The 20,017-nt window shown below is 40.1% G+C and overlaps 4 protein-coding genes across 4 annotated transcripts; 2 read left to right on the plus strand and 2 right to left on the minus strand.

Annotated features, from left to right (window-relative positions):
• The first annotated feature begins 111 nt into the window (after positions 1 to 111).
• Positions 112 to 3,077, plus strand: LOC118334479 (RING finger protein 212B-like). Its single transcript, XM_035670395.1, has 13 exons — positions 112 to 190; positions 470 to 594; positions 732 to 784; positions 860 to 934; positions 1,233 to 1,339; positions 1,427 to 1,529; positions 1,637 to 1,665; positions 1,771 to 1,811; positions 1,926 to 1,950; positions 2,062 to 2,128; positions 2,322 to 2,373; positions 2,497 to 2,527; positions 2,647 to 3,077. The coding sequence occupies exons 2-13, from the start codon at positions 495 to 497 to the stop codon at positions 2,720 to 2,722; spliced, it is 759 nt and encodes a 252-aa protein (XP_035526288.1). The 5' UTR covers positions 112 to 190; positions 470 to 494; the 3' UTR covers positions 2,723 to 3,077.
• Positions 3,078 to 4,225: 1,148 nt separating this feature from the next.
• Positions 4,226 to 8,226, minus strand: homeza (homeobox and leucine zipper encoding a). The gene is made up of 3 exons (XM_035670392.1): positions 7,759 to 8,226; positions 6,899 to 6,998; positions 4,226 to 6,555 (listed from the first exon to the last, which is right to left on the minus strand). Exon 3 carries the CDS (start codon positions 6,526 to 6,528, stop codon positions 4,540 to 4,542), a length of 1,989 nt encoding a protein of 662 aa, XP_035526285.1. The 5' UTR covers positions 6,529 to 6,555; positions 6,899 to 6,998; positions 7,759 to 8,226; the 3' UTR covers positions 4,226 to 4,539.
• A 1,323-nt stretch (positions 8,227 to 9,549) lies between these two features.
• dhrs1 (dehydrogenase/reductase (SDR family) member 1) lies at positions 9,550 to 12,882 on the minus strand. Its single transcript, XM_035670394.1, has 8 exons — positions 12,723 to 12,882; positions 11,799 to 11,949; positions 11,455 to 11,598; positions 11,287 to 11,366; positions 10,856 to 10,988; positions 10,508 to 10,745; positions 10,310 to 10,390; positions 9,550 to 10,215 (listed from the first exon to the last, which is right to left on the minus strand). The coding sequence occupies exons 2-8, from the start codon at positions 11,940 to 11,942 to the stop codon at positions 10,079 to 10,081; spliced, it is 957 nt and encodes a 318-aa protein (XP_035526287.1). The 5' UTR covers positions 11,943 to 11,949; positions 12,723 to 12,882; the 3' UTR covers positions 9,550 to 10,078.
• Positions 12,883 to 14,769: 1,887 nt separating this feature from the next.
• On the plus strand, positions 14,770 to 19,949 carry LOC118334821 (E3 ubiquitin-protein ligase BRE1-like 2). Its single transcript, XM_035670893.1, has 18 exons — positions 14,770 to 15,004; positions 15,100 to 15,173; positions 15,465 to 15,489; positions 15,642 to 15,710; positions 15,805 to 15,894; positions 15,997 to 16,062; positions 16,156 to 16,251; positions 16,450 to 16,536; positions 16,704 to 16,802; positions 17,359 to 17,424; positions 17,808 to 17,897; positions 17,990 to 18,076; positions 18,173 to 18,262; positions 18,414 to 18,503; positions 19,386 to 19,472; positions 19,571 to 19,633; positions 19,724 to 19,786; positions 19,873 to 19,949. Exons 1-18 carry the CDS (start codon positions 14,929 to 14,931, stop codon positions 19,947 to 19,949), a joined length of 1,395 nt encoding a protein of 464 aa, XP_035526786.1. The 5' UTR covers positions 14,770 to 14,928.
• The last annotated feature ends 68 nt before the right edge of the window (positions 19,950 to 20,017 follow it).

Below are 20,017 nucleotides of genomic sequence, written 5' to 3' on the forward strand. Positions count from 1 at the left end.
CAACTTTATTGTTGTGCTGAAACAGGAGAGGGCCTTTCCCAGATTGTTTCACAAAGTTGGAACCACACTTTTGTCTAAAACAGTTTTTCTCAATCCTGATGCATGTTTTAGATGTTTCCCTGCTCCAACACACCTGATTCAGCTCGTCCTCTCTGTAGAAGCCTGATCACACCCCTTTCATTTGAAGCAGGTATGTTGGAAGAGGGCCCATGCTGGGTGGTGGGTCCCCAGGAGGACCCGGGTTGAGGAACACTAGTCTTAAAGATCACGGTGTGCTGTAACATTGAGGTTTTGCATAATTTGTTGTAAGGGACCAAGCCCAAACCAGGAAAACAACCCGATAATAGCCATAAAAGCTCACAATACTGTAGTATGTGGCCTGGGGTTTCCACATACTTATGGTCAAATACTGTAATGTTGAATGTTACATAATCACATTTGTGTATTGTGATCTTGTGTTTGTTTGCAGAGGGGGGAAACCCACAGGACTGAAAATGGACTGGTTCCACTGTAATCAGTGTTTCACAAGGAGGGGGTCGAAATTTGCTGTGTCCAGCTGTGGCCACATCTGCTGTGAAGCATGCATTAAATCTAGTAAGGGTTCTATACTATTTACTCTGCATGCTAAGTTAATTTGCTTCCACTTGTTGACTATGAGTATTTAGCATCATGGCTCGGATAAGACAGAGTCTCAGCCATTGTATGCCTCTTGTGATTGTCTTTTCCCATAGAGCAGTGCAGCGTGTGTGGGGCCAGCTGCAGTTATCTGCCCATCACAGATGAGGTGGGTGAGTTTGACACCAACATAGAATGACTGTATTTCACAATGCATTATATTTGCACAAATGTTCTATTTCAGATGAAGCCACATGAAAAGGTGTTTTTCAAGGACCCTGTGAAGCTCATCCAATCACGGCTGGAGCACATTTCACAGGTCTGTCTCCTGTGTGCAGGGTTTCCCCCAAGCTCCTTTGCTGCTGCCCTTTTTAATTGCTATACTAGGATGTTAAATGTCAGAGCAGTCAGTCAATTAATAACCAGTCAGTGAGTTATTTAACAAGAGACTGCTTCAGTTAGAGTGATACTTGACAAGAATGAAAGTATTTTAGGATCCTTGTATGATCATTTGGGAATCCTTGGGCCACAATCCAAAAGCCAGAGATGATTTACATAGTAAATCATACATTACATTGTTATATTTTCACTGAGAGACTATTTGATTTGCTCCACAGATTGCGCTTTTTCAGCGGACACAAATGGAGAAAGTCACGGCGCACTTCAAGCATAAATCTGTTGAACTGGAAAGGCGCCTGAAGGAAGTCACTGAGCAGGCTTACGGGTGATTTTAATATCTTATTATTCTTCTGTGGCTGTGAAAATAAAACCCAGATTGCAACGCTATTCTTTCCACGTCTGTTATCGCAAGGCAACTCTCCGAGCTGAAAAGAGAGAATGGTGACTTAAAAAAGAAGCTTTCAGAGCTGAAATGGGAGACTGCTGAACTGAAAAAGCCACTTTCTCAGAGGAGGGTAAGTGTTCCAAAAGTCTAATAAAGAAAAAGTTAATGTTGCCAAAAAAGCCAGTATTCAGGTAATAAGTTACTAATCTAATTTATTCTGCACACTTTCTGCCACAGGTTTCTCCAGGACAGTTTCAAATAGATGGGTAAAACCAATTTATATTTCAGCATTGTCATGTTTAATTGAACACATTTTAACAAACTTTCTTGTATTAAAGTTTTTTAATAATAACTTTCTATCTCATAAATAGTACTCAAAGGATGTCACTCCCTGTGGCTGTCACCTCCCCAGGTAAACCCAGTGATTTAAGTTGAATTGTTAGTTCATATGTTTTAGTGTTGGTAGTGCATTTAAAATGTTTTGATTCGAGCTGATGAGGAGCTTGTACACATTTTCTTTTACCAGTCACCCCTCGTTCAAGAACCATGAGGTAGGAGGTCAGGCTCTAGTGGATTTCATGCTTTTTCACTTCTTCATCTTGTCTATACTTTAAAAAAAATGGCAAAATATTGTAGGCCTTAACACGTTGTCTTGGTTTTAGTCAAATAGGCTCAGCAGAGCTGCAGGGGTGGGCCAGAGACAGAGGTCCCAGTCTGTCCTCCCTCAGAGTAAGTCTTGAAGTTATAATGGCTCCATGTAATATGTTACAAACCTGCTGTACATTCATGTTGTCATGTCAGAAACAAAAGTATTTACTAAGAAACCCTCATTTGCAATCATTAAACATACCGTTTATATACAGCATTTTATAGAGCAAATTTGGTTTTACATAAAATAAAGGAAATACTTTGTTTTTGTCAGACTCCAGGATCAGCAACCTCCACCCACAGCTCTCTTCATGAACATGTACACAGTAAGTGTGGCTGTAGCTCTACCGTAGGTTCCATGATTTTACAGGATACACTATTTAATCAACTCACAAATCAAATGCATTCTATCTTTAATCAAAATCCTTTCACTCCTCTGTATTAAAAAGGCACACCCACATCCTTTAGCACTCCTACAAGGTAAGAAATGCTTTCCAAATAACTTCTGCCATGAAAACATTGTATTACATTTCGAAATGTTCTTAATGGGAAGATTTTCTCATGACATTGCTAAGTCAGTGCATTTCTGTCATCCTCAGAACTCAGCGTCAGACTCCTAATGTTTTCCAGTTCCAGTTTATGAGTGGATTATCAATACACTCACCCAGGCGTTAATGAAATGGCCCCCTGGGGATATTTTTGTCAGTTAAGTTCATCAGGACTGTCACGTCTTTGTTGGGTGATTATAAATTGGTTTTTGCCCAGAAACAGCAATGACTAAGTGTCTTGTACGTTGTGGGGTATAGGTACTTAATAATTGTTACGTTTATGTGAACGTTGTACCATATGGTTTCTCTGTTTAGGAATTAACCTGCTACATTATCTTACTGGTCATTGGTTGACTCATTTTTTTTCTGGCAGCACAATTATTAGCAGCAATATATATCAGAACCATTTCTGCAGATGAATTACACAGCCACTTCTCACATCACAGAATTTACATTGATGAAAAAATAAATTTCAAAATCAATCAGTATCAGTTTGAGTCATTACAGCACACAAAAAACATTTCTTGCACACATGATTATAAAGGCAAATCCTTTACTGGTTTCCGGTGACACAATTGTGCAAATGAGAACAGGATAAAAATACATTGAAAACATCTGCAAAGGAAGACACTAATTGTTATGGACATTTCCTCACAGCATGACACTTACATTAACTTTTCATTACTAATAGAATGACAGACCACAGTGATGCACACTGCTTTACCAACAATCTGGTCATCTAACTTCTGTCCAGACATTTCTAATGAACTAAACTGGCTTCATGTAAGCCACTTCACCCCTGTTGGTCAACTAAGAAGAACTATAGTTTTTTTTTTTCTGAACTGATGGATGTATAATGTTTGTGCTAAAATTCATAATCCGATTGAACACGAAACAGATTTTTTTCTCTTTGGATGCAAACCCTTTGTTACTTATGCACTACATGGACCCCCATCAGTCATCTTCTCTACTTTGTCTATATTATAAACCATCAATTCACACCCTACACCTACAAAGACAAAAGAGATGTAAAAATACTGACTGAATCAATGAGTGCAAATCAAAACTGAAGTTGGCAATTCTGACATCTGTATGATGTCAATGTGATTGCTGCTTTCTTAGTTCTGTTAGCCTTTACTGTTAAAAAGGTGCAAATGACAAGCAAAGTATTCAAATAGTAAATCAAGTATTACAGCAGAGCGTCGAAAAGAGAATTGGAAATGTGTTACAGAAATGTGCTGTAGACAGTAGAAGAATTAGATGCATCATGCGGTTTTCAAAAGGCATGATAATTGGTTTCAGTGTTAAGGGATCAAGAATGACACTGTTTAGTTAGCAACTCATCTTTTGTCAAAGAATTGGATTTAATGAACATAATGGCAGCAGGCTCTAAAACCAAAGTGCAAGATGTCAATTTAAAGTGTACATGTCCAGTGTGCTTTTCATGATAAGGAATTATTATTGGCTGTAAAGGAATGATTACACACAGTGATCAGTCAACAAATTCATCAACATAGAGATCTTTTTCTGGAGCAGTTAGTTATCTGCCTGCTTACAGTCAGGTACCAAAAGTACAACCAGTTTAAATTATACTGCTACAATAGCATACTAAAATATATGTAGTAATGATATCTAAACAAAATAAGCTTAAAAAAAAAAAAAAAAAATATATAGCAAACCAGTGTACGAGTTACTGTCCTATTTCCAGCAACACAGGCAGCACAATTATAATTCAAGTCCAAATATATTAGGATAAGCAGGAAATGCAGCATATGTAAAAAAACACAAACCTCACTTTGGGCTTGGACTGGGAAGACTGGATGTTACAAACCTGCCTCAATTAAAGCAATTTAAACCAAAGTAATAACTATGCTCGTTGGTGCAACCGATGTGAGGAGCACTCAACCAACTTTTATAAATGTTTTTGGGTCTAGTTCCAGTGTCTTAATCAGTAACAGTAGGTTCTTGGTCAGTCTCCCCTACATCCTGAGCTGCAAACCAATCCCGCACTTGCTGGTAGCTCATTCTTGATTTCTTGCATAGAGTGTCAAGGTCTTTTTCATGTAGTGGGCCTGTTGAAAGGTAATATGTTACCAATGGCTGGATATCAGGGGTATCTGTACTTGCTGCATTTGCTTGAGATTTTCGTTTGCGGCCCCCTCGAGTAGAAGACCCAGAGCCACTTCCGTTAGTTAAACCACTGCTACTTTGCTGGGCTGCAAGTTCTGCCAAGAACTGATCACGCACCCCCTTCACCCAGCGCAGCTGGCCGTTTTTAACGGCATACCGGGTGTCCCCAAACCACTGGATAACATCTGCGCGGGGTAAACCAGTAAGCTTAACAAGTTCAGTGTAATCTTCACTCTTGGGCCACTGGCAGCGTAAGAAGTGCTGCTTTAACACATCTAACTGCTCCTTGGTCTTTCTTGGTCGCCCAGCAGGAGTGAGGGCAGGGGATGTGGAAGCGCCTGAGACGCGCGAGGGCGTTTGTGAGGGACTGGCTTTGGCTGAGTGGACTGACTTCTTTGATGTGCTGATGCTCTTTGAAAGCGGTTTATTGGGTGAGGCAGTCAGTGGTGGGCTGCCAGAGGGGGAAGAGTAGGGAGAGGATTTTAATGTACCTGATGGTTCCTGTGGAACATCTGGCTCAATCTTACAGGTCTTGGTCAGTTGTAAGGGTTGTTCTTCACTTTGTTCCTCGTCTTTAAAACTGTCCCCATCACCAGAAAGCTCATCCAAACCATCATACCCATCTGCCTCAAGAACCCTTTCCCCAAATGCTTCCAGGCTGTTTGATAAAAAGGTCTGAAAGAAATGTGAATTTCTAATCCCACTGGCACGGGCACTGTCAGGGCCCTTCACCCCGTTAGGTGGACGAGTCTTTTGAGTAGTGAGTGGAAGCGGTTGTATTTGTTGATCTTGTTTACCTCCAACTGCAGTGTGTTGAGAGTAGTTCTGGGCTGCTGCCAGGCTTCCTCGGCCAACCCTAAGCTGGTATCGGCTGTCACTGAACCATTTACGAATGTCATTACGGCTCAACCCAGTTTCTTCCTGCAAACGTCTAAGCTCTGCCTCTGCAGGCCAGTTCTCTCTCAGAAAGCTTTTTCGAAGAGCAGCAAGTTGAACTTTAGACTTTTTGTAGCGCCCGTGACGGTGCTGTCGCGAAGATGACTCTGAAAGGTCAAGGGAGGCATCGGTTGCTGTGCTTGCTGGTGTGTCCGCTGGTGGGCGGTAGAAGTATGAATCCTGAGGAGGCGGGAGGGTGGAACTGAAACATGGGGCACTGGGTTTGGCTGGTTTATAGGAATCTGGTGACTCACACTTTGGTTTCTTATTCTGGGGGGTGATGCTGGAGAGAGCATTCTCTTCTTCATTGCCATCCTTATCCTCAATCACCAATTCCTCATAACCTTTACTCTTGCTCTTTATTTTGGCCTCCTCGTTTGTTTCAGTAGAGTCATCATAAAGCTCGGGTACTGCTAGCTTCCGCCGTGTCTCCTCTATCTCCTCTGAGGACCAGCTGATACCATATTTAATTCTCTGCACCATAAACCACACCTTAACTTTGTCCAGTGGCAAGGCACATATCCGGGCCAGCGTGTTCACTTCACGGGATGATGGGTATGGAAATAAGTTGAAGGCTTGGACCAGCTCGGGGATTGTGTCAAGTTCACGGGTTTGATCCGATTGTGTCCATACCAATTTCAATCCCTCCGACACTAGAGGCAGGCACACAACAGAGTTGTGGTTAGTGGTGAAACTAGCCACGCCACTTGCGTTGCTTTCAGCTGGGCTAGCAGAGTGGCGCAAATCCTTGGAGGAGCGTTTAACTTCAAGCTTTCTTTCACATTCTATCTTTGTGACTTTCCCTTGAAAAGGCTCCTTCATGCTTATAAGAAGTCCATTTCCATTATGTTCACTGTAGGTCGCCATCTGGGATATTAAAGTAGGCTCTTTCACCTAGAACAGAAACAGAAACAATGCGTTATTTCCCGCCAGGCAAGATCACTGTAAGGAAAGGAAATTTCCGTCTGAGGAGCACAGCCAGGAGTACAGATTATGATGTTTTAAGAACTTTCTGTTCTCATTCATTCTCAAAGTCAATTATCTGACAGCTGTTCCCCCTCCCCCCTACTTTGCACTCCTAATTCTGAACTCCCAATGAAACTAGTCGTAGACTCTGTCCAGACTGGGCTCCCCTCCCCCAAAGTGTGGTGACTGACTTTTGTTTTGTGTGAGTGGGGGGATTGGTTGCAGAGGGTGGGAGTGTGGGGAATCTACGAGAAATCCATCACAGTCTTACTTTATCACCCCTTTCCAGTCAGGCTTTGTTCCACTCCCAAGTTCTCTGTCCCGAAACTGAAGTGTAGCCTCTTCACAAAGGCTGATACCAGAAGAGAAACCTGGGGAAGGAGAAATGGGTTGCATTACTTATACTGAAGTCCAAGTCTGGGCACACTCAAATATTCCTCATGAAAAAAGGCTTGAAAAACTACATTAGTATAAATTTAATTTAGTTTTTAAGCAACAGGTGTTAAGCCAACACTTATCACACTGTAAATGTCTGTTTGGTAGTTAAAGGGCTATATACAATGAATTGTAGGCTAATTAATTGATATATTTCCTGACCAGTATTTATTGACACTTCTGACCCATTGCAGTTATGACTTAATTCTATGAATCAGGTGTCCTGTAACTACTAACTGGACAGTGTCTTTTAGGTAATCACCCTATGTACTCTTCATTTGTGAGTAATTGTTCTTTATTTGGGACAGCAGGGGAAATGTTGCGCATTTAGTTTAAGAGGTTACGCCATGGCCGACGATTTGGGTCGCTTGAGCCACGCAAGAAACGTTTAAGTGTGCCAAAAACATGAGCAAACAATTATGAAATCACTGTATTAGTCATTCGTGACACAGTGAAACTCATTGGGATGAGATCAAGCGGTGGCCTCCCCAGTGTCCGGGCTTTTACTTTAACTCACAGTAGGACTTTCGACGCAGTATTTTTGTTTTAGTGTAACAAAAAGCTCTAAAAGTTGAGCAGTGTGCCAGTAGCAGTCCAGTGTCTCCCCCTTTATGGCGTACCAACTAAAACGCTTCACACTGCACAGGCGCACTCCACCGTCAGACACGCTTCAGTGAAACATAAAAATAAACTTACCGAAAATGCCCAAACAGCCCTTTATCCCCGAGGTCCGTTTGAGCGAAAAGAAAACAAAAGGAACCCAGAGTTTCCCCTCTTCCACTCCGCTTCTTTATGGCCGAAGTTTAGCGGAAGACCAGGGAAACAATACCGTCCGTCTGTCTGTTTGACCCTTGTCTTATTTATCAAGCACCTCGACGGATTACTGTCGGGATACAAAGATGCGAGGCGACCAAGTTTGTCGCCTTTCGTAGGAGTTCAGTCGTCGGCTCAATCCTGCCGTAGAGGGCTCAAATCTCCCAATCCGTGAGATTCAGGTCCGAATGTGAGTCTCCGTTACTTCGCCCCTTCTCGGTCCATCCGTTGTTGCTTTTGTTCTTTAACTGAGAAGTGTTTTCCCTGTCCGGCCAGATCGAGGCGAGGCGGAGCTGAGGACCAGGAAGCCCACAAGGCCCAACTGACTCTCCCACAGTGACGGCGGGGTGGGTGTGCCAGTCTGGGAGAGCAGGCCATGGATTGGAGGGGGGAGGCGCCTGTATAATAAATCCGTGGCAGTAGGCTAAACATTTTCACGTCAACCACCCACCAACAATCAGGCCCACAAACATCTGATAGGATTTCACAACGGGAATCATGGCGTTACATGTAAACACTGAATTCACCCGATCGCTGCTGTCCCAACTGAGAGCAATAAGGGACAGGAGGTTCATCTTTTCTTTTTTTCATTTACGCACAGCCTCCCCCAAGACCCCTGAAAGGTTCTTGGACTATCCTTATTATTAGTTTCTACCACTCAGGGTACTAGTTTTATGCATTTTTGCAACCTGGGATAAGTTATATTGTGCATTTAATACATTTAACACTTGATATTTGTTATTAGTTTTAGACTTGCAGTATATTTAAATGTAATTACTTTTGTACACATGAGTAACTCCATAAAGAAGATAGTATTTCCCCATGATTTTATTTGCCTTTACTACAGAGAAGGCTTTGGAACAGGATTTAAATCATTCGATTTCATTTGAAATGTAAACCTTTCATTGCAGCAGTAATTTGGGGTTTGGTGGTGTGGCTGTGTCCCTGAAATGCTCCAAACTGATTTAAAGGACCTAACTGAACCCCACAGGCGTCTGTATTTGATGACCTGGGAATGAGAACGGGCTGTGAAGTGTGTGGGAGAAACAACAGTGGCAGCCAAACTAATGAAAAACACAAATGGCCCTATCTACAGCCTGTGTTTGTCCGTTCTGGGCTACTGTAGAAACCTGGTGGTTCAACATGGCAAACTCTCGGGAAGAAGACTGACGGCACCTGTAGATAAAAACTGTTCATTCTAAGGTAACAAAAACAGATCAACTCCTATATTCAGGTGATTATATACGAATGGAAACATACCTGTAACTTTATTATATTCAATTTCTGACAATTGATGCGCCTAAATGTTACACACTGGAATTTTAAGGTTGAAAAAGAAAAGAAAATGTAACATTTATAGGACGAGTGTGCAGGGATAATGTAAAAGGCCCTATAGACAGCGTTTGGTCTGTCTGTTCTAGGCTTCTGTAAAAACATGGTTCAAATAATTGACTTGAATTAAGACCCATAGAGGTTTAGACATAGTGATAAACCCAAGTTCTAAGAAGAAAATAATCCAGCTGTAAGTTGGTCATTTATTTCTCTGTAGCATTTATAATAACTTGTTCATGCTAAATAATAGTATCATATATACAAGATGTAAATATTCATCTTTCTGCAGTTTGGAGATGCTATCTTTTATTTTGTAAAAAGGAGTGACAAGTGTAAACAGTAGCAAGTTAACATTTCTTTATTGAACCAGTTGTTAGCCAGTCAAGTACAGTAGTAATAGTAGTTTAGTATATATGTATACATAGATTTAATAGAAATATAACAAGTAAGTGAAAAAATACACAAGCATACGTTTATAAAATGTGTCTTTGATATAATGTGATCGTTGTTATTTACCACTTAAGAAAGTGCATAACATAATAATAAAGTCCCATTTTCACATTGTGTGGCTTCACCCACAGTTGATATTAGTGTTAAATACAGAAAATATGCTAAAGCATCCTTCATGTTTACCAAACTTCATAAAAAGACCTTCATTAAGTATTCAAGTAGGAATGGCTGTATATTCACATAAACAATATTCCTTCAGCAAATATCAGTCAGTCTGAATTGTTTTGGTTCTTGTCATCCTTCAGCCCCCAGTAATCTGGGCCACTGACATGACAACTTTAGGTTTAGCTAGAATTATAACCATGTGGTTGAAACACAGTATGAAATTGCCACTTCAGTACCGATATAATGTTTGAAATGTTTAGAACCGGTTATTTGCCAGGCTGAGCACAAAGCGTGGCAGGCGTAGGAATGAAGGGACAACAGCTGACAGCCAGGAGAGATATGGGACTTGGGTTACGAGGAATTTTAGGGAAGTGAAATCAACCACACTCCGTCCTGAAAATAAACAGTTAAAGTAAATATTAGAATCATTGTCTGTACGTAAACGTAACTTTTAAAAAATATATATAAAAAACTAATAGGCACTTACCATCAATATCTTTTATCCCATAGCGTCTGGACAGGTCACAGGTCATGAGGACTTTCCCAGTCAGTGACATCAGATTTTTATCTTTTGGACAGAAAGAAAAAAACAATATGCTTAGTTTTTAAAGAAATAAGAAATTATTTTTATTAGTTACTATTAAACAGTCTGACGGATCTACCATCTTGTACAGTGTAATCCCACCTTTTGCCAGGTTGACTATGCACTTCCCGCTCAGTTCCGTGGTTTCTCCATTGGCAAACACATCCTTTAACTGAGGAAAAGAAACCCCAGAGACTTCAGAGTTCACGCTCTGTGATGCGTCTTTCCCCAGCACGAGCTGAGACACCAACTCCGTTTGCACCGGTCCCGGCCACAGGCTGATGGAAGCCACTCCCCTGTTTTTCAGCTCAACAGCCATGTCTGCTGCCAGCCTGTCACACTGGAAACAAACAGGTTTCTATTACTCTGACCTAATTATACAATACATGTACTTGAACTAAATGTGATTTGGCTTTCAATAACATAGGACTTAATGAGAGGAGAACTTACTGCGGCTTTACCAACGCCATATGGCACATTGAAGAGGTACCGCAGCCCGCCCATAGATGAAATGGTTACTATCAAACCCCGACCTTGAGCCACCATCAACCGGGATGCATAAACTGAGAAGAAATAGTGGCCCCTGCCAGATAAATAAAAATGGAAACAAGTCAAATCATTTTTGTCCACTCCCTTTTACACAGTGCAAATGAATACTGCTTGAATTTACAGTAAACTTATCACACTATGTGTCACATCATGCCCCCAGTTTCTTGTTTTGTAATGTGTTCCAGAAAATTCCCACTAAACGCAAGAAGTCGAAAACAAGTTGAGTAATGTCTGGATATCTGTCACTACGCACGAGGAGATGAATAAGCAGCTTGCTGCTAGTGACTCAGTTAATTTATCAGACATGAATAAGCCCCCAAAAAAAACCATACCTGAGGCCTGTGTTGTTGATGGAGTCCCACATAGACGGATCCGTTTCCCAGAACTTCTTCCCCATACTTTCAAAGATAGCCTGGAGTAACAAATAATCCGCAAGTAATTCTACTATATTAAGTTTGCGACACACCAAGTAGTGTTTCACGACAGTGCAGTGTACCTACCTGTACTCCAGCATAGGCATTGTTAACCAGGATATCCAGCCGGCCGTTCTGTTCACATTTGATCCGCTCAAACAGTTCTTCAATGTCTTTGTCATTTGTAGAATCACAGATAACTGGCACACAGTCTCCACCCCTCTCCTTAACCTGAGAACAAACAAATTCTGACTGAAACACTCACATTTCAAGAGCACCGATTTTGTACTGGAGGGAGGAATTTGCATATTTGGGAGCTCAGCCTACGGATCACAAATAGATCGAAGAGGTTAACGGACACTGCTTTTTGTCACTCTACCTAATATCGGTCTGACACAGCGCTCCTAACAAATTCAAGCTCAGCATTTTACCTGTGCAGCAGTTTGTTTCAGACTGTTCTCCTGGCGCCCTGTGATGTAGACGGTGGCTCCCGCCTCAGACAGCTGGAGAGCTATTCCTCTTCCGATACCCCTGGAGGCACCTGTTACCACACACACCCAGCCAGACAGGGACATACTTTCTCTGGGAGAGGAGACAACACCACATAGGATAAGCAGGCAGCACAATCACACACGACTACAAGTAAAGGTCAACTGGGAAAGAAATTGCAACATGGCTGTATAAAGGTAGAAAAATTGCATGACCTCCTTCCACTGTCCATAGTTCAGTGTAACTCTAAAGGAGCTATTTATTGCCTTACACAACATTAGGTCCAGTCACTGTTACACAACATTGTGAATGTGCAGCTGACACTGATATAAGGACATACGATGAAGGATATAAGACTCTGTGTGAAATGATGTATCAGGAACTAAATGTAAACTTTGCCCAAACTGTAAAAGTATATATTTACACTGTATAAAGACATAGCAAGGCTACTGCTATATTGTATACAGGAGGAAAACCCACGTATTGTTTTGATACACCCAAAACATCTGCTGACGTTATACCAGGACACATTCTTCTGATGTAACGTTAAAGAGCTATTTTTACTCATGTTTTCGTGGTTTTCATCGTTCTTATGAAACACGAGCTAATTTATTTTGAACAATTGTTTTTTTCTCTTCATTTCAGCCAAACCTTTGCTGCTAACAACTTTATGACGAATTTATTGCCGTCATAAAACAGAATAGTTGGTGTAACATAAACCCTTTCACGAGAAAGACTTCTCAGATAAACCGACGACACGTTTTCCCATTTTGATTAAATGCCAATTCACGCCTATCAGGGGCAACACTCTGCGGCTATTTAACACTGTATACTGTAAAAGAAAACAAAGAAAAGAACACCAATACCTTATTCCACACAAAGCGCTGGATGCGGGTTGTTAACTCCTAACGACAGTCCTGCGACAAAGCAACTTATCGACACAAACGTGAGTGCTGCTGTGAGCAGTGGTGATGATACACCGTGTGGCGCCTCGAGCTACAACTATGTGACAGTTACGGCTATCAAACACCAGACTGGATCTGCCGTGGTATCGCGAGAACTCGCGTAACAAAACAGAGAGTGAGTGGAGGTGACGACGATTCAGTTTCCTCCTCCGCCTAAATTGGGACAGACGAACGTTAGTCATAGTTGTGATGAGAGAACAAACAGTCATTAGTAATGTCCAGCCATATTCGCCCCAGATATTCTGGTTTTGAAGTGAACAGTCAGAGAGTACTTATGTTATGTTATGAGCTACCAGTGACGTTTTCTAGCTTATACTGTCAATGGCCAGAATCAGTGAACTATCTTGGTGGTGAGTGACGGTGGTCGTCTTTGGTAATTCACAATAATTCACACATGGTGGCGCTGTTGTAAATAAATACACGTAGCCTGTAAATACTGGCACAGATGGATCATAGGCAGTATATGTAAGGGATGGATGAAAATGGTAAGCATTTAATCACCTGATAGTCAGGGACATAGTAGGGTGTAAACTCAGGTCATCAACCTCTTTGAAAGGAGGCTGCAAGTTCACTCATCTATTTTCAGATAAACCTATCTCTTAGTGAGGGGAGGCTGTGTGTATTTACCTCTACACCCCTGCTGATATCAAAAATGAGCTGGACAGACATTTTAGTCAACCCTTATCAACAAGTGGAACCTTATTCTTCATCATGATCAACATCAATGCGGAATGCTATATATTTGCTTGTTTAAAGCTTTTGAATACACCTCCCTTCTTGTCAGTTTTTCTAATCTAACAGTAAACCCATACAGGCTCAACATTTAATAAGGTTTTTTTTCAGGATCCTCTTCTGTCAAAATCAGAATCAGGTTTATTACCAAGTAAGTTTTCACACACAAGGAGTTTGCCTTGGCACATAAGAATCACAGTGAAGCATAGAAAAATATAACTAAAGATAAGATAAAAATAGAGACAGTAAAAAGGAGCCGCTATATACAAATATAAAGTATATGGAAACCAGATCTGTAAACAGTTGCAGTGACGACGGTAAAGGGGAATCTATTACTGGAGACGTTGCTGTTAGATTTGTTTAAAGAAATCAACACAAACTAAATGTCATTCGCCCAGGTAGGAATCACAAAGGGGGAAACCTGGGTGAATAAATCCCAGAGTAAGACAGAAAATACGTTTTTCTGTAATTTGTGTGAAATATCTCTTTAAATCATATTCTAGTTTTAATCATGCTAAATGTACATCTTTGACAGATTGGCCTCATTGAACACTGTTCCACCACCATGTCCCAGGGAAGAGAGTGACTCTGTGACGTTGCACGTGTGCATGTTGTTATGGGATGTTATAGTTTCAGTTTTCTGCATTCAGAATGCTCCATTTAATTAACTCAGCAACTTCTGGCTTCTCTTATATCACAAAAAAGCCCCCAATCGAAAACATTAGGCAATCATGTTAGCACATCAACTTTACGGGAAACGCCTGCACTGATTTGTGAACATTGGAAGGAGTTTCAAGCAACATTTGTCAATGTCAAATAAAGCAAATGCTGACTTGTGATAGCAGATTCTGTTTTATGTTGTTTACGACATGGCTCTTAGCTTTTGGAAAGATTGTAATTCCTTTATCTCTTTCTTGCTTTTTTAAAGAACAGCTGTGTCGTATTTTACTTTTATTTTATTTTAGCTCTACCACGTGATTTGTACAGTTATTATTAACCCACATCCATGCCGTAAAACAAACTCATGGAAGACTTTTTAATCATTAACTCAATGTTTGTCAGTTTCAATTTGCAGAATTTATCGTTATGAGTTCAGGACTTTTCACCTCAAATTTTGTGAAATGACCTCCTTACTAAGCATTAATTAAAATGATACTGAAATATTGAAGACAATATTTGAATGTAGTTTTTTTTCTCTCCAGTTTCTGGTTTCAAGGAGTCCCCTTTTGCAATCATATTGATTTATTGTGTCCCCACAATGTTTGCTGAAGATAAACAAAAATGTCTGTTACACTGTAACTAATTCACGATTAACGGTATAAAAAACATTAAGACTGCTGGAAGAAGAGATTTATGACACCAGGCAAACAGTGCAATGGCTGGAGGTTCTTACTTCATTTGGATTCCCTTCCTCCTGTGTTGTGTCTTTGAAGCTTCTGACAACAGACATGGTAAGGAACAGTAATCCATCCACACTGCACTCGGTTAGTAAGCAGCAAATAAAACGTACATAATTGTTCATTTTGAAGTTTCTCTGTTTTCTCAGTCCACCAGAATGTGAATCTTTTAACTGGCCGTACAGGAGAATTAGAGTTGGACCAAATCACTTCAAAGCTTCCAGTGAGTCCCCCAAACTGTGACTTATTGAGGGAGATAAACACATTTATATTAGGCTACATTGCAATTTGGGAAATAATGCTCTGTCTTCTGTCCTGTTGACTTCAGATAACAGTACCAGAAGAAATTAATCTCAAGAATATAAATATAACAGTATGCAACAAATCCAACAATTTCATGCCAATGCATATCTCCTGTGGTTTGTTGTTAAAGTTACCAATGTTAAACCTTTATTACATAATCTACTTTTTGTATTTTTGTCAACCAATGCAATATTTTTTTTTTCCTTCACAGTCAACGACGGTCAAAACCTGTACTGGTGAGTGGTTCTTTATACTTACCTGCACATTATGAATCGCCTTAGCAGCGGTAAAACTTCCCATTGTAAATGTACACAATGGTTTAGGCTGAAACTGTAACCCTATATAAACATATTGTGACATATCTGACATTACTAACATGTCTTGTCAGGTATGAAGGAGCAGCTGGAACTGCTTGACAGCCAGCTTCAGCAGATAACTCACCGCAACAGCCTACTAGGTGAGCATTTATCCTTTTAGAATCTGAGGTATACTGTTAGTTAGGAACGGTGGGTTAACTGTTGCTCCGATATAACCTGTACTCTCTCTGACAGGTAATGAAGCCTTTGGATTGAGGAGTGAAGTCAGACTGCTGAAACTGCAGCTGGCTGCGTGCAGTTCAACAGCATCAACTATTACTGACTGTAAGCTTCTGATTTTAAATCATACATTCATGGCACATTTTTAAATGATACACTTAGGGCAGCATAAACCAATGTTTTACCATATCTTTAATTCCTTGACAGCTTATCAGATCCAGTTACAAAACAAAATGAAACAGCTTCTCGAGACGGACAGTGGCATGTTTCTGAGTAAGTTCACCTGACTTGGAGTTAAACCTTTTGTTTATTGTCATCATATGGGTTAAAGTTTCAGTTTGATCTAATATAGCTGTCTTTTTCTAGTTCTGAAAACCATTGCACTCACCAGGGAGGTGAATTCATTAGAGGGGAAGATCAAACGTGCTGCAAATTCTACTGAAACTACTCCTGAATTTGAAGGCAAGTGTTATTTCATTGCTCTAAATCCACTGGAAAAGTCTTAACAATTCAATTCACCATTCTGTTACTGTCAATACAATATTCTCCAATATCTTGTATTTATCTTGTATTATGCTAATTCTGTTGGTATCTTCTGTGAGAATGTCTTTGTTGGCTTTGGCTAAATGTCTTTGAATTAAAATGTTTCATGTCTCACAGTGTTGCAGAGACAGCTGCGAGAGAAAACCACTGAACTGAATGAAAAGATGCAGCAGATTGAAAGAAGCCACACAAACTCTTCACTGAGTATGAGCTCTTTAAAATGATTTACAAGACATTTGTAGAACAGCTATTGGCAGTCTCAAGGATTGCTGGGCTGTTGATCTGTTTTGATTTGTACAAACTTTAGATATAAGCCTTACACAGTACAGTAGTACATGGTCCTGATTTGACTTGTTTTTGTGTGTGCTCAGTTCTTCAAGTCATTTCACTGCAAAATCAGATCTGGGATTTGGAACAGGCAAAATCAAGAAGAGGAGGAGCTAGTCTTCAACCCGACCAGAGAATTATGGGTACGTTGTTGTTCACTTGAAGGAAATACTGAAATGCTAAGGTATGTAAATTGCTTGCCCATAATTCAGGCAGTGCATTTGAAGCAAGACAATGTAACGTTTGAAGAAAAACACATTCTGCCTTTCACAGATAAAAAGTAGAATTTATAAATGAAGTGTAACAAATCTCCATTCAATACTCTTTTTGCTGCCGCAGCCTTGGTCTGGTATTACCAGAAGCGTATGTGGCTAATGTTAGAAAACGTTAGAAAACGTTTTTGCTGTCTCATCTGACTTTATGACTCCATTCTTACTCCATAGCTTAGCATTTTAGCTAAATGAGTTAGCTAAATTCAGTAGTTCATACTAAACAGTATTTCAACATTTAGCATTATCTCATAATTGTCATTTGTTTTCTGGCCACTGTTCACGAAAGTTACATAGTCTCACTTTTACATCACCTGGCTTTATATCTTATATGGTCAGTTTAGCAGTTTTGTTTGGAAGGACTCCATCTTTAGCATTTTATGTCTGTGTTTATGATTTGTTCTCTGCTTAATCACTTTCTACTCATCAGCACTACAAGACCAACTGGACAGGAAGATCAGTGAGTTGCGAGGCAACAGAGATGCAGGCTCAAATAGTCAGTACACCTCTCTACATCTGTCAATATTTCCATTATGATTAACAATATTAAAGGTCCAGTGTGTAACATTTAGGAGGATCAATTGGCAGAAATGGATTATAATATTCCTAGGTATATTTTCATTAGTGTATAATCACCTGAAAATAAGAGCCATTGTGTTTTTGTTACCTCAGAATGAGACGTTTCTATCTACAGAGGGAGTGGGTCCTCTTCCATGGAGGCCACCATGTTGAACCACCATGTTTCTCCTTCGCATCAAGGGGTTTCACGTGGTCGCAATCTGCAACTTCACCTCTTGTTGCCATTAAATCCTACACACTGGTCCTTTCAAATTTTAGAATTCAACCATTTCTAACGTGCGTCCTCTGTTGGTCCTCCAGTGCTGGAGCTGGTTTCTGTGCACAGTAAGATCACAATGATACAGAGGCTCATCAGTGTCCACATTGAGAAATCCAGAACTAATACTATTGGTGAGCCCTTATACTTGAGATGTCTTGAGATGTCACAGTATAGTAGTTCCTGCCTTATCTTGTATGGGACATTCTTTATGTTTCTTTTTCAGATTACCAGAGGCAATGGAGGCAAAAAGCTGAGCTCCTTAAAAGGAAGATTTCGCAGTTGAACCGTGAGGAGAGTAATACAGATCTTAGTAAGTGTGCAACTCAACAATGCACCTTTGTGTTGTTATTATTGTGTTTACTACAGCATTAACTTGACATCCTTCATCTTTCATGTTTTTCTCCAGCCAAGGAAATTTTTAAGTTGCAGACCGAGATCGAGAATTTAAGACAGTTATTATCAAACGCCAAAAAGACAAGTGATTTCCAACTTAAAGGTTGGTTAACCAAGACTCTATGAAATTCGATTTACTTGAATGTTTGAAGTTGCAAGTCACAATGTGGAATTATGAAATGATAAAGCTAGAAACAAATCTTATAGTTACTCTAACAGCAGAAAGCCATACATAGTTGTCTTTTTCATCCTAGAGCTAAGAGTTATTTTGGAGAAGGAAAAGAAACAGCAAGAAAACGTACAGAAACAACTTGAGGAAACAGACTATGCTCAGGCACAACTGAGTAAGTATGAGCAGGGCATCCAGAATTTGACTTTCAACTGTCCCAGACCTAACAACCATTGTCCCAAACTGACGTTTTTTTTCATTCTACATAACGAATATAGTTCAACAACAACAATAATGTTGTTTCAATAACTCACATCACTTCACTGACTCACTCTGGTCCGCCATGGAAGTTCTGCTAGTTGTTCCCTGCACAAAATTGACCCACCTTCACCCTAGCTGTTTGGCCACAATCACTTTTCATTATTCTTTTAATAATTCATTGTTTGATCTATAAATGCACTGCCACAAACTACAGTGCAAATGCAAAGCATTATATGATTGGTATACATAGAAACTCACAACCTCTTTGAACATTATTATTATTTGGCCAAAACATGACTAACCCTACAGGGACAGCACAAATTTGAAATAAAAAGTTGTTTAAAAGATCTACAAATATAGGGAGAGGATTTAAATATTTACAATCTTAAAAAAAGTATTTACATACTGACTTACTGATAACGCCATAATCCAGAGATCCGGAAAGAAGGAGTGACAGAGAAGGTCAAACATAACACGCCACATCTACTGACTTCCTTCGTTTGCAGAAGAGCTGCGGACTGCAATTATTCTGAGCAACATACATGGAAAAGAATTACAACATAACACATTTCTCACCTTGTCCCTGATGGTCTGAATAAATTATGACATTTGTCACTGGCCGCTTTTTAGAAATAAAGTTGCAGACAGTTGCTGAAATGTTGCTAAATCAATTTGAAAAACGTTCTACTTTAACTGTTGTGTTATCTCCACCAAGAAAGAAACACCAAAGCACCCACATACAGTATACATATATCACCCCAGTCCAAATACTGAAGTCTTTTCCTTTACTTCATAGTCATGACTATTATCAGCACAATGAAAGAGTTGAGAGAGCTGGCGGTTGATCAGCCAGACCAGACAACATCAACAAGTGACGCCACCAGTGAGTCCTCCTCCGCTTCTGTTGTTAAAGTCAGATAAGATAAGTAATTGGTGGTTTACACTAACACAAATCTCTTGCACGCCTTTGTTTTAAATCAGCTCTCCAGACTGTGCTTCAAACCAAAGAAAGGGAATATACCAAAGCTCAGGCTGAAATAAAGGGTGAGTCTGTTTTATTCTTATAGATAAAACTTCAAAGCACAATTTCAAATGAAAGTTTTGAAGACCTGACCTCATCTGTCTGTACAACAGAGCTGCAGAGGAAGCTGCAGTTAAAAAGTGAAGAATGCGCTGGGCTTGAGGAAAGATATGAGCGTGAGTTGTCAACTTCAGCTCAAGGCTCTGATGATTCATGTTTTAGTTTTCAGTTCTGATTTGGTTTATGTGTGTGTTTCTATCAGAGGTAAAGACTGAATTTGAACAGAAGATTGTACAACTGAACAGAACCGGAGACTCCAAAGCAGCACTCAGTGAGTAACGTTAATATGCAACATTATTGGCCCTAGTGCAGTGCATTATTCACATTATAGTTGAAATCTCTCATCT

Source organism: Morone saxatilis, unplaced genomic scaffold, assembly GCF_004916995.1.
Source record: "Morone saxatilis isolate NCDOM2014 unplaced genomic scaffold, NCSU_SB_2.0 Contig23, whole genome shotgun sequence".
NCBI classification, from domain to species: domain Eukaryota; kingdom Metazoa; phylum Chordata; class Actinopteri; family Moronidae; genus Morone; species Morone saxatilis.

Bases quoted from the DNA above. Each gene is read 5' to 3' on its own strand.
- LOC118334479 (XM_035670395.1), top strand. From the start codon at position 495: ATGGACTGGTTCCACTGTAATCAGTGTTTCACAAGGAGGGGGTCGAAA. The intron at 785-859 runs GTGGGTGAGTTT...GTTCTATTTCAG, and splicing joins ATCTGCCCATCACAGATGAG to ATGAAGCCACATGAAAAGGT. The intron at 1,666-1,770 runs GTAAAACCAATT...TCTCATAAATAG, and splicing joins GGACAGTTTCAAATAGATGG to TACTCAAAGGATGTCACTCC.
- homeza (XM_035670392.1), bottom strand. From the start codon at position 6,528: ATGGCGACCTACAGTGAACATAATGGAAATGGACTTCTTATAAGCATG.
- dhrs1 (XM_035670394.1), bottom strand. From the start codon at position 11,942: ATGTCCCTGTCTGGCTGGGTGTGTGTGGTAACAGGTGCCTCCAGGGGT. The intron at 11,599-11,798 runs GTAAAATGCTGA...GTTTGTTCTCAG, and splicing joins TGAAACAAACTGCTGCACAG to GTTAAGGAGAGGGGTGGAGA. The intron at 10,746-10,855 runs GTAAGTTCTCCT...GTTTGTTTCCAG, and splicing joins ATGGCGTTGGTAAAGCCGCA to TGTGACAGGCTGGCAGCAGA.
- LOC118334821 (XM_035670893.1), top strand. From the start codon at position 14,929: ATGGCTGGAGGTTCTTACTTCATTTGGATTCCCTTCCTCCTGTGTTGT. The intron at 15,711-15,804 runs GTGAGCATTTAT...TCTCTCTGACAG, and splicing joins TCACCGCAACAGCCTACTAG to GTAATGAAGCCTTTGGATTG. The intron at 16,252-16,449 runs GCAAGTGTTATT...CATGTCTCACAG, and splicing joins AACTACTCCTGAATTTGAAG to TGTTGCAGAGACAGCTGCGA.